This window comes from Sphaeramia orbicularis, chromosome 24, assembly GCF_902148855.1.
Source record: "Sphaeramia orbicularis chromosome 24, fSphaOr1.1, whole genome shotgun sequence".
NCBI lineage: Eukaryota > Metazoa > Chordata > Actinopteri > Kurtiformes > Apogonidae > Sphaeramia > Sphaeramia orbicularis.
The window spans coordinates 9,700,865-9,713,938 of record NC_043979.1 but is presented as its reverse complement, the minus strand read 5'-3'; the positions used below and the strand labels follow the sequence as shown (position 1 = coordinate 9,713,938).

The 13,074-nt window shown below is 38.2% G+C and overlaps 1 protein-coding gene across 1 annotated transcript in view; it reads right to left on the bottom strand.

Annotated features, from left to right (window-relative positions):
- Window positions 1–342: 342 nt before the first annotated feature.
- Window positions 343–13,074, bottom strand: part of LOC115415227 (CD2-associated protein) — a 124,245-nt gene continuing 111,513 nt past the window's right edge. Inside the window, exons 18-19 of the mRNA XM_030128733.1 lie at window positions 12,472–12,535; window positions 343–4,075 (exon numbers count right to left, since the gene is read on the bottom strand). Of these exons, the coding sequence (XP_029984593.1) occupies window positions 4,034–4,075; window positions 12,472–12,535 (106 nt within the window). The 3' untranslated portion in view covers window positions 343–4,033. The remainder of the gene's footprint in view (window positions 4,076–12,471; window positions 12,536–13,074) is intronic.

Genomic DNA, 13,074 nt, shown 5'->3' with positions numbered 1-13,074 from the left:
AAAATGATCCTCAAGCACTACTGTACTTTTCATGCCAAATGCAAGATTTACCTGTGCGCAGTGTCCCATCTGGCCTCTAGCCCTATATATATAAAAGGAGGTCAGATATTATTATTTTTCCTGATGCGTTGCAGGGGGAGATACATACGAAGGTCACAGCAGAACAGACACATCACTGCAGGCTAAATTTGTTATAAGCTGCATTTCTTCAGAAAATCTCTCTGAATGCTTTCTATTTTCCAGTGAATATTTCCAAGAAGGCAAACTTTACAAATTCAAGCATGGAAAAGCCACAAGGTTTGGAGAAATTGCACTTTTGACAAAAATGAACCAAGGCCAGTGTGACAGTAAATAAAGATATTTATTCTTTTTTTTTTGGAAAGAATCTCAGCTCATGCAAGGATACAGCTCTTGTAAACAAAATCACTTGAAAATATGTTATAAATGTGCTCAGATTTCTTCTTTTCTTGGTGTCAAACTACAGAATGTACAACATGTGGAAGTAAAGCCGTGTTACAGATTACAACAGGAGATGTCACAAGACTCCCTGGCCCCTCTTTAACACCACAATGTGATTATTTCATTGCCCGGGTGTCCTTTTAAAGAGCTGTGGAGGAAAACGCTGTTTGTTTCATGTCAGGCGACGACATGCGTGTTAAGGTCCAACATTAACATTAATATGGACATTGCTGTACTTACAATGCATACAAGGCATGCACACACAAGGAATGAAGCCTGAGGATGACAAAGACTTGGATGTAACCCCTTTAAGACATTTATGAGATATGAATCAAGATATTTAACATAAAAAAACAAACAAGGACTAATATGAATCTGCATTTATGTGACACAATTGTAGGAAAGACTTTTCTGAAGCTTCGACATAACCTGCACCGATGGAAATGAAACCTGCCACAAATCTGGGGGCAAATATTTGAGCCAAAACACATTCCTCTGACATATTATGGCCAGAGGGGGTGTATTTAGTAGTTGTGCTGGTCGGTAACTGTTCACAGAGAAACAACAGACTACACTGAGCTCAGAGCTGTAGGCTAAGAAACAGATGAGCTCAAATCCCACAATGCATCAGTAAGACTACAGCTGCAATGTACATTTTTGTAGCCCTGAACAGAAAATTTATGTTAGGTACGTTTCCAAGTTAACTTAAGTAACAAGACTTAAGTTAACCTGATTTTATCTATATTAGTATCTAGAAGTGCACCATTTGTTCTGCAGCACAGAGATTTTTTGCAATAAAATCCCAATAATGTACAGTTGGCAACCGTTTTGAGATAAATGTTAAACCACTACATGCAGGTATTGATGTGTCAGATTTTAACAATAAAAAATTAAAAAACCATAGACTGTGTATAAAGAATGATCAATGAAAGCTCTGCAAAAGTGAAACCAAAATATCTGCACCTCCCCTTGGTGACTGGCTGCAGTGTAGGTCAAAAACCCTGCCCCCTGAATGGTATTCAATAAGTATTCAATTCTTAGAGTCAAACTAACAATTGAGAGTATACATGCAATCAATTATTTACCAAATGTTCTGTCATTTTACATTTTGATACTATACTTGTGGGCAGAAGTTTGGGGAATTACATTTTGTTTTTGCAAAATTTGCATCCCGTGTTTTTTTCTTTTGAAATATATATACATAGTTCCAGTGTACCTCAGAAACACATGGAATTAATTTTACTCAATAGACAGAAGCTCTGAAATTAGGCAGGCTGAGCTGTCAATGATGCTGCTATCACAGCTCTATGGTTTTATCATAGACCAGAATGATGATGGAAAATGTTTTTATATTTCTAGACACAAGTTCAATGAAAGTCTATAAGGCAGCATCTAGTGGCCATCAGTGGTATTACACTTCAAGATGCTTCTACATTTGCTTCACATTTACAGAGAAGTGACACATCATCTTTATTTACAGTCTGTGGTTTACAGCCTAGGTACCAGCTATACGCTAATATTGTTCCAAAGAAGATAGGAAAGGTTAATGGGGTTTCCATAATTTCTGCAAGTCACAAAAGGCTTCCAAATTCCCAATGACCAAGATAAGGCAGAGCTGGTGTGACTTCTCCTCTGACAATTCATGTCTGTACATTTCATTTCATTTGGAACCAAGAGGCAGGCTACCAATACAGCTAAAATGATGCTCCCATTTATGCAAATCTTATTTACAATCACTGCTTTTAATTTGAAGTACAGTTGTAACAGATGATTATTGATAATTAATAACTGATTGATTTCATAAATGGTGAAAGATTTCAATGAGTGGTTGCGAAAGCCTAAAGTTGGCGTTGAATGTCTTGTTTGATTCACAAACCAAAGAAAGTTTACCGTCAGAGATGAAGACACCAGAAAATATCAACATTTAAGAAGCTTCAATTAGAAAATTATATATTTATTTGATATATTTTTGTTTAGTTTTTACACGTGGAAAAGACATTTTTTATTTTAAAGGCAAGTGTAGTTTATGTCGAGTTTAGCAACTTCCCAAACTTTCATCGGAAAACCAAAAACTGAGATTTGTACTAAAATTTTAAATTTTAGTTTGTGCTGCATTGTCTATTTTACAGCTTTTATCTAGTTTTCACTTCGTTAAACTCTTTTCTGTCAACAAATTAATTTTTTGCACTGCAAGTTTTCATCCATAATAACCCCACTCATTGATGAATCACTGCTGCTCTAATTTGAGAGTTGTCAGAATCCCACAAACACCCAGGGGCTTTAACACTCTTAAGAATGAAGAAGATGAGTTTGGTACTGTTTTTTTGTATGATTCCAGTGCTTCCAGTTACGATGAACTGCGGAATGTAGGAAGAAATGTGGACATGAGAGACACAAAACATAGAGAACAGACTGAGTGCATGACATGACTGAGCAGAAATACAAAGCAGATTAATGACTTAAAAAAATTTCAACTCAAACGGAGAAAAAAAAAGAAAGAAAAAATAGGGAGACGAGAGGTAAAATGGGATCATGAGGTTATAGAGATGATGACCTGATTGAGACAAGACAGACAACAATGCAGAGATGATCATACTGGGGCTGCACTTTTCACTGATAGGAGTTTTTACTTGTCGTGTGTGAATTGTGGCTAAACTTCTGAGAACATTCCCAGTAGCTGAAACAGTCTGACAAAAATAGAAGAGACCAGCATAGAAGAGGCCCTCAATATAGAATTCCACAAGGCGTTGTCAGTAGACTTAAAAAATAGAGATATACAATATCATGCTGAGAGTTTCCAGACACCATCTTGGTAAATATAAGCTCCCATTACAAACACTTAATAGATTTTTGTTTGATTTTTTTTCTTGTTATATATTTTTTAAACAGGCACAGTAGTGTTACCCTGGATAGGAATCCTAGAAAACATATTTAAAAAAACAAAAAAACAAAAAAAGACAAAGTAACATTAAAGCAGAGCTCTCTCTGAAGTGCTGTAGCTGTGGAGTCGAGTACTGCTGCCAGGCCTCAAAGAAAAACACTGTGAGGATGTTAACTGAAATCAGTTTGTCATTCTTAAAATCAACTGAGTGCATCTTAAAAAGAAAGAAAGAAAGAAAGAAAGAAAGAAAGAAAGAAAGAAAGAAAGAAAAGAATCGGAAAGAAAACCAGGTGGAGGAAACAAGCGCCCCCTGTTTTATACAGTCAGTAGTATGAGTGAAGGGGAGAGTCCAGCGCAGTAGTCTGAAGTAAGGCCTCCATTTGTTTGTTTGTTTTTGTGTGTGTTGGCAAAAAAAAAAAAAAGAAACATATACATCTGTAATTTAATTACATCTAGCTTGAAAAAAATTATATGTGCAAAATGTAAATCTTACAAATACAGGGAGAGTTTATTTCTGCAGATCACTGAAAAGGACTGTGCTCGAGGTGGTTCGGTCCGAGTCCCGCCCCCCTTCCTCTCTCGGTCTCAACTATGTGTCTGTCCGTCTGTCCGTCACCCCCCTCCAGCTCCCTGGGTGTTGGTCGACGGGCTGGCGGCTGACCTTGAGGCTTGCTGTTGATTGGAGCGGCGTCTTCACGTCGAGTGGACGTTCCGCTTCAGCTTCTCGATCTCCATCTGAGGGGACAGAAGACGAGACGTGCTGCTCAGTATGGGCACTGATGGACACATGGACCACAAACTATTTTTAAAGAAAGACTAGTTGAAATCGGTTTTATTTAATGTTCTTATGAGCCATGCACCTGTTTTTCCATTTCCTACTCTGTTGCTCATGTTCAAAGATGTAAAACTCGTTTTAGTTCAGGTTCTACATTCAGCCCAATATGATCTAAAGTGGATCGGATATTGTATTATGAGAATGCTTACATCTACAAAGTTTCCTCAAAAATCTCAATAACATGAAAAACCTGAAATGTCTTGAGAAAAATAAGCGCAAGCGTCAGTTTATCAGTTACACATGTACATTACAACTTACAGATCACAGTGGAACTACAAATAAACAAAACATTTAGTAACAGACACAAAATTGGTAAAATTACACTTACTTCTCTAAAGACATTTCAGATTACTCATATTTGTTCCGGTTATTCACTTGTTGGTAAAAAGAAAGTTTGTAAATGTAAATATTTTTATGTTATTTTACTTTCTTTTTTTTAAACAATAAAAGACACAAAAAAATACAGTTGTCATTATTTATAGGTAATTATGTTATTATATTACTGGTCTAACCCCTTGAGATCGGATTGTTCTGTATGTGGAACCTGAACTAAAATGATTTTGACACCCTTCATTGTTAATATCTTCAGTGGAATTTTTGCATTTCACAAATTCATCCTACAGGCCAGATTGGACCCTTTGGTGGGCCACGTTTGGCCTGTGGACCACATGTTTGACACTTGTGCTTTTATTCATCCTTCAGGTTGAGACTGCAGTAAAATTAAAATACAAATTTTCCTGTTATTACAATGTCAAAATTGTTACTGCAAAACAGAAAACAGAAAATCCATCTTCGGTATGTTTCCATCCAATAGATCAGAATGTGTAGACCAGATGGGTGTCAGATGGGGGCACTATGGGCTGTATCACATATACACATCCACATCCTCTCCCTTTGGGCTCTGTCCCTAATAAGCCGTTATGATAGTGTCAGCATGTAGAAGCTAGAAAATGAACCCAGGAATCCAAATTAGCATGTTTTGAGGTGGCTAAGTTAATTCTTGTAAATTAATGTCACATTTCTAACCTCCAGAGGTCCAGGGAAATACAGGTTCCTGCTGTTATTTGCATGTAAAAAATATCTTAAGTGAAAACAGCACAACATAACAACTTTTTCAAATACATTTCTTTTAGGTTCTTTACAGATGACAGCTTTAAAATAAATAAATCAATCTGTGAAATCCTTGTCCCTTACGGAGGACTGAAAAACTCATAGCTGGGCCTCAGGAGTTAAATGAACATTATGTTGGCTCAGATGGTTGTAGCTGTATAGTCACTTAAGCTCCGTCAAAACTGTCTCAATGATCCTTTTAGTGAACAATCTTCAGTTGTGAATTTTTTTTTTTCTTTTTCCACTTAATCTGCTTTTTTACCAGTGACATCAGCTTGGCCTTCTTGACTTGGCTTTCATTGAGAAATGGCTTAAAATGTTCCTTTTTGATGAAGCTTATAGTTAGGGTGGCTCAGGCTGCTCTTAGTTATCACTCCTATATCCATGTAGTTATGATAGTGTTTATGATTTTGTTAAATAGGTGGTTTCTATTGGTGGTACCAACAGCTGTAGCAGTGGTACATTCACTGTTAGTATTTGTATTTGGAGTAGTAGTATTAACAGTTATGGACATTTGTTGTGTGTGTTGTCTCTGTTGTGTTTAATACTTTTTAGAAATACCCTGTTTACAACCTGCAGGTCCAGCACCCATAATTAGGGTTAATAAATTATTCCTACTGAAGCAATTTCTAGTTGTTTTTGGGGTTGTTTCATAATACTAAATACTAGGCCTGTAATGGTACACGTACCGAACCGAACCGAACCGTTTCGGTACATACCTGTTTGGTTCGGTACACAGCTGTACCGAAACGGCACAGTATGATGAGAAAAAGAAAAAGGAACGAAAGGCGTCGTTCGATGCGGAACTTTAAATCTGCGCAAGTTCCACACGGACATATGGAACTAGCGCACAATGACTCGAAATATGAAATAGCTGCTTCAATAAGGTTAAAATAAACAACAAATATGTCAACCTGAAGGGAAGAGACTGAAGACCCTCCGCCATCATTACAGTCCTGTTTGGGATCAGTACAGGTACAGGTGAAAGACAACAACGAGGAAAGAGACGCTGATCAGACGGACGTTGTTTGGCCCCTAGGAACTACGGTAGTTCTAAAACACTGACACTAGCTTTCTCTCTCTCACTCACACACACACACACACACACACACACACACACACACACACACACACGCTGTGTAATAGAGGAATAGAACCTGGGAGTTCGAAGTTGTAAGGATGTAAGAAGTTGAAAGGATGTAAAGTTTCACTTTCGTTTCATGCCAGCGTTAGTTATTACATTAGTTATGGACTGAACCCTCACGTATACCCCCCCCCCCCCCCCCCCCCCCCCAAAAAAAAAGAAATCCCCCCACTGTGTTTTTGACAAATCGCACCCTGCACGCATGCACGCATGCACACACGCACGCACACACACAAGTACACAAAGTGGTCTGAACAGTTTATCTGTCCTAAAATAAATAATTAGGTTAATTTATTTGTCAAAGCTGCTCTTCAGTTTGTTTAAACAGAATACCAGTTTGCTCTCTTGTTAATGTTGCACTTCATGTGGAATTTTTTTTTTTTTTTTGTTATTTTGAAGCAGAATGCGAACTGACAGAAATGTAATTAGATTTTTGTTGTTTGTTCAAAACTCCCTTTCAGGGAAAAGTGCAATATTAATGTTTAAAATACATTTAGTAATATTTTATTTTCTATTTGATTTATAGCAGCAGAATTATATTATTCCTGTTTTTCTATATTCTATTGTGTCCAAAAATTGGAGGAAGAATGTTCAAAAATTCATAAATGCATTAAAGACATTTTGAGGGGTTTTCTTTCTTCCCGTACTGAACTGAAAAAAACGAACCGTGGCTTTCAAAACTGAAAACGTACAGAACCGAAAATTTTGTGTACCGTTACAGGCCTACTAAATACTGCATGCCACTTTCTGCATCATTTTTGGGAAGCATCCAAGGACCGGATGATGCCCACACACCACCACTTGATGTTTACTGCTGTAATTTAATGAAAATACTGTTAACTGTCATCAGCGGCACATGAGTCCATGATCACCCACCTACTGTAAAGTACGACAGTGGAGGCATCATGCTGTGAAGCTATTCTTCAGAAACACTGATTAGTAGGATTGTAATTACGATAAAGTCATATTTTGGTGGAGAACCTAGGCTGAGGAGCAAATACATTTGAAAAAGAAATGATAACAGTATATTTCATCATTTCAAGGCACTGACCATGTCGCGTGGTTTTAACTTTGAAACATTCTGACAAACACACATCAGGTTCCAAACAGATCTGGACAGTCAGTACAAACAAACTTATTACTCATTCAGTAAATCGTGGACATTTGTCTGAAAGCCTTAAATTACAGGTTTGGCAGAATTAGGGGTATGGTGGGACATCGTAATGAGGAAAGTGATTCTTTCTGCCAACAAATGATTCCTTCACCCAGCAACAAACCAAGAGAAATGCTCTGATAGACTATTTTTCATTTTGTCTTCTCTGACCATTTCTATTTTTTTCCTTTCAGTTCTGTTTTTCTACATATCTGCAGAAGCACAACACTCAACGGTGGGGGGTTTTGAACTAAAGCCTCAGTAGTTGCTCTTTATGTGTTTGCTGTGTGTACATGTGGGACTCTCCGTGGGGTGTCTCCCCTCCTGTGTGGAGCAGTGCATGGAAGACGTGCTGGGTCGGCCTGTGATGGCTGCTATTTCTTAAGAAAAATCAAATGTTCAGCAAGCGGATGTCAGGTCGAGTCAGAGCTCATGGAGACTCGATATGGTGAGTTCACTGGAGACTCTAATGGAAACTTCAGTGAAGCTTAAGTCTCAGTCACAAATGCCATCACAAACTGCTACGAACACTGTGCGAACAATTTATGGACCATTTAGTACGACCTTCTCAAGGCGGCCGTATAAGAATGGAGTGTTCATGGAGTGTTCGTGGACAGTTCCTAAATTTGTAGTCAGGTGAGCGATCTTGTCCAAGATTTTGTACGAAAGCAGTACGAAATCCCCTTTCGCACGACGCACTAACGAATGCCATATGAACAACATAAGAACAACGCACAAGGTTCGTGGATCAGGAGGCCTTTTCAGGACCCATATGTTCCTGCGGTGGCCGCAAGTAGATGTCAAGAACACACTACAGTGTTATTAGGGGTCCCTTATGGCGTTCACACGAACGGACGCACAGACAGAGATTCACACGGTGTTTTCAAGGTGGACATAAGGTGTTTGTGCGGCAGCGGTATGACATTCATGGTGTTCTTAGAGGGGTCGAATACAAACTGTCAAGACGGAGTGAATGACTGGACTCAAACGCATGGTGCAGAACATATAAAGAATAAAGTGTTTTATTAACAGAAAAATAAGCTTGAAAAAAACCACACTAAACCTGCAGAGAGATAATGTACAATCCGCAGTACCTGGGTGATGAGGATCAGGCTGATGGAGAGAATGTGCATGACGGACGGATGGTGTTTTTAACGTTCACTTCCCCCTATTATTCTGGTGTATCTTTGTTTTATTCTTAAACCTTCTACTTCAAATGTCTTAATTTGATGTCTCATTATGACTTCTAATTTCTAACGGTGCAGATAAGTTTCCCTAATACATCACAGGAATGCTGTTTCAGCACCACGGACAGCGCACGATCCCAAACACAGAAAACGCACATTCTAAAACATTCAATGTAAAAAAAAAAAAAAAAAAAAAGCTTAATGTAGTTTAATGTTTGAAAAGAGCATCAATAATCACCAAATTATGTGTAGACATCTCTAATGTTGGGATAGGCTCTGCCCCCGCGACCATCTGGAGGATAAAGCGGTTCAGAAAATGAATGAATGAATGAATGAATGAATTAAAAAAACAACATTCTCAGACTAAAATATGTTCAGTTTTTTGCAGAGGTGAAAGTGGACGTGACTACAGATGTCCACACGAACTTTGGTGCTGATTGATCACTGTTCTGGACATTAAACTACATTAAGGTGTTTTTTTATGTTGCGTTTTAGAATGTCTCTCTTCTGCTGCTGTCGGACTGAAACAGTCAAAACAATTGTTTTATCTTCCTCTTCATCTTGTAGGTGTAGAAGTTTCAGTCTTGTGGACATTATTACCATCTTCAGTGCAATGATCACGACATGGGATGGAATACATGGCCACTGTTTATATACCGAACTAAATATTCTGAAACAGCGTAAGATCTTCCTACTTGAGAGTGCCATGAGTTTCACGTAGGGCTGACGTACATTCACCTTACGACACAATAATTTGTGAAGTGGCTGTAGGTGTGTGTGTGTGTGTGTATATATATATATTTATATATATATATATGTATATATATATATATGTATACACACACACACACAAACACAAATATTTACAGCTTGGTACCCCCATTTCTAAAATCCTATCTGTCCCCCTGCCTGGCTACGAACTTAGGAACGATCCATGAACACTTCATGAACACTCCATTCTTATACGGCCGCCTTGAGAAGGTCGTACAAAATGGTCCATAAATCGTTCGCACGGTGTTCGTAGCTGTTCGTAATGGCATTTGCAACTGAGGCTTTATGAAGACCATGACAACTGTACAGTGTTCGTACGACACAAAATCATGTTATTTTCTCACGGAGGCCTCAAGCTGCTCTTGTGGCAGCTGTACGGACTTTATAAGACGGCCGTAAGAAACTACTGCTCCCTCCATGAATGTCTACGAACTCCACAACTCGTACGAACCAGGAGATTCATCCCATCGTTCATAAGAAGCTTTGTGACTGAGGCTTCTGGAAGACTGTGGCTATGTTTGGAACAGCATATCACTGGACCTACTGCTGGTTTCAATTTGTGAAAAAATCCTAATATTCACATTTTCTGACACGGATAAAAAGACAATGTTGAACTTCATCAACAAAACAGCTCCATTTATTTATCTAAAAGTAATAATCTCAACAGTCTACAGAATTGGGTGGCACAGTGGCATAGTGGTTAGCACTCACCTCACCACTAGAAGGTTCCCTGTGCATTTCCCAATCCGACCAGAGTATTTCTGTGTTGTGTTTGTCTGTTCTCTCAACACCAGGTTCCCTCTGGGTCCTCCAGTTTCATACATTATGTTATGCTAATTACAAATGCAAATACTAAGAAGATAAAAAAGTGAGTTCATCTTTAACCAATTTTAAACTTTTAAATTATAATCCAAGTAGGACAGTCCAGTACTCAGTCTTTGGATGTTTAAATGCTGGCATAAATTAGCTTCCTGCTACAGGTAGATCCCATGCGCTGATGACATTTTATTCTTATACAACATCACACAGTCTCTACATGTCGTACCCAAAGTTTCGTAACTCATGTTGCACAGTGTGACTGCTGATAAACTTGTAACATAACATGCCTGCACTTGAAAACCCTTGGCATTCAGTCTATGCCAAAGTTCTTGCACATACAGATGGAAAGACAGATGAACAGACACACAACCAACCGATGACAATACCCTGCAGCAAGGGTAGACGGTAAAAACCTCTGCAGCAAGTTAAAGCGCATTACCAACACCTGCTAATGATGAAGTATGGGCCAGAATTCACTATTAAATATGAATATACAGCTCAGGAAATTTATGCAAAAACAGCTGTGTACTGTTACAGACCAACAACTACGAGTGTAGGTACATAACCTTGCTATGGTGCACTTTACCATGATACAAATCATGATTTGTGGCAAAGCTTTGCATACTCTTCCAGTTTAACATATTGTAATGAGCAGAAGCATAAGATCAATAAGTAGCCTAATGCTGGGTCTTGACAATGGTAACTGATTTAACCAGTCTCGTTTGTATTAAATAATTTCACATGGATTATATAACACAAACATGTTCCAGTAAGAAGTAACTGTTTCCATAGTGTTAAGATTGGTGGTCATGTGTCATCCTGTAGTGTATACAGGATTATTTTATTTTACAAAATATAGCATGAAGTATAGATAAACTCAGCCAGTCTCCATTATAATCATAGAAAGAAATTATTCAACTGTTATGCCTACTCAACTGTGACAAGGGCACAAACAATCTAAAAAAGGACAAATCACATAGTAAATAAAATCTGACAGACATAACGCTGTCCTTAAACATTCCAGGTGTGGCTTGAAGTCTTGAGAGAGATGTAACACACAGCAGCTGCTCCCCCTCCAATCCAGGGCTAACGGCAAACTCATCTTTTCTCATGTCATTCTGAATTCTCCTTCACGACTTATATTGACTTGATGTGACATTTGCTAGCGAGTTCAAGCAAAGTCAAAGACATAGGTGGGATTTTTCTTGCAATCTGTCAAAGTTCAAAAGGACATCTCAGCACCAGGATGCCATAAACACAAAGGGCTGACATGTACTGTGGCTACATATAACCTACTGCTTAGAGGCACTGTACTGAAATGGAACATTGTACCTACAGCCAGCCTACATTGTTTACATCACATGTAGAAAATTTCAACGTTCATTCTTTTGGATTTGGTCAAGATTGTAAACCCATGTGATTTGTGATATTGGGTTCTATAGGTAAAATTAAATATAATGTTAATGAACAAGAGGGTTAACCCAAATTTATGAAAATTGTATGAGAGGCAGAATGTAAGCTATAAAATTAAAAGGCAGAAAATTTGGCAGGGCTTAGGTGTTGCCATCCATTCCATATATTGCAAAGAAAATAAAACATGGAAAACATTTTTCAAAATCATATCATCATCACCCCCCCCCCCAAGTTTGAGGAGGATCTATGCACACAGGTGGTCATTTCAGGGGTTATCCTCAACAAAAAGTGTATATTTCTTGATAGAAATGTTCCCTTTCTAATAATTTTGGACAATTGTGAATGCCATACCCAGCTAAAGCACAACATAAACAGACAAAAACCATTAAACCTGGAAAAAGTCATTAGTTACTTTTGATGTTCTGCACATAGATTTAATATTTACTAGGTGCAATCCATTATGGCTTGGGTGCTGCACCTAAGCCTTGTTTCCTTCATTATAACTTTTCAGATTATATAGCGGGGCTTACAAACTTTCTGTGTCATCAATACGGCGTCAGTGAAAGTCTCAGTGTTCCTGTTTACTGTAACTCTGTATCAGCTGTGCACTGTGTTGACTGTGTGCATTTGAGTCAGTGTGCTTCTGGCTGTAATGTGTATTGACAGCCCAGCATGTGTTGCTGTGGAGATCAATGTTACCTGCAGCGCCACACGCTTTAGCCTCTCCTCATCCAGCTCTCCTCGCAGCTCAGCTATTTCTTTCCTGGAAATAAAAATACACACTCATATCCACACATTTGACGTGTATATCTCAGCATGCAATCTACAATTGCTCGTAAACTTCTGCTGTACTTTTCTTTAAAACCACATCTGTGAGTGGAAAAGGTGAGGATAAATGGTTGTTCACTTTAAACAGTCCTAGATTAACAGTGAGCATGTTTACATGAACATAAAAATCCAATAACTGACTGTAATCAGATAATTGCAATAATCCTATGTGAGGCATTTACAATGCACTTAAGAAATGTGATAATTGAAAACCCTGGTTTAGATGCTTCAGTCCATTATTGGATTTCTTTTGGAGTACGTATGTACATAGTGATAGTGGACTCAAACTTCCCGTTTTTGTCCTCTGCTCACATTTGACTATGTCTTCTACAATTTTTAATGGCGTTTACACACGTACAGATGTAAAAGAATGAAACAAATCAGATTAATATATACAGGAAGACATTGGAGTATTGGGGAGAAATTCAGGTGTGTTAATCTGATTTCTCATAATCACATTACTGCTGTTATCTG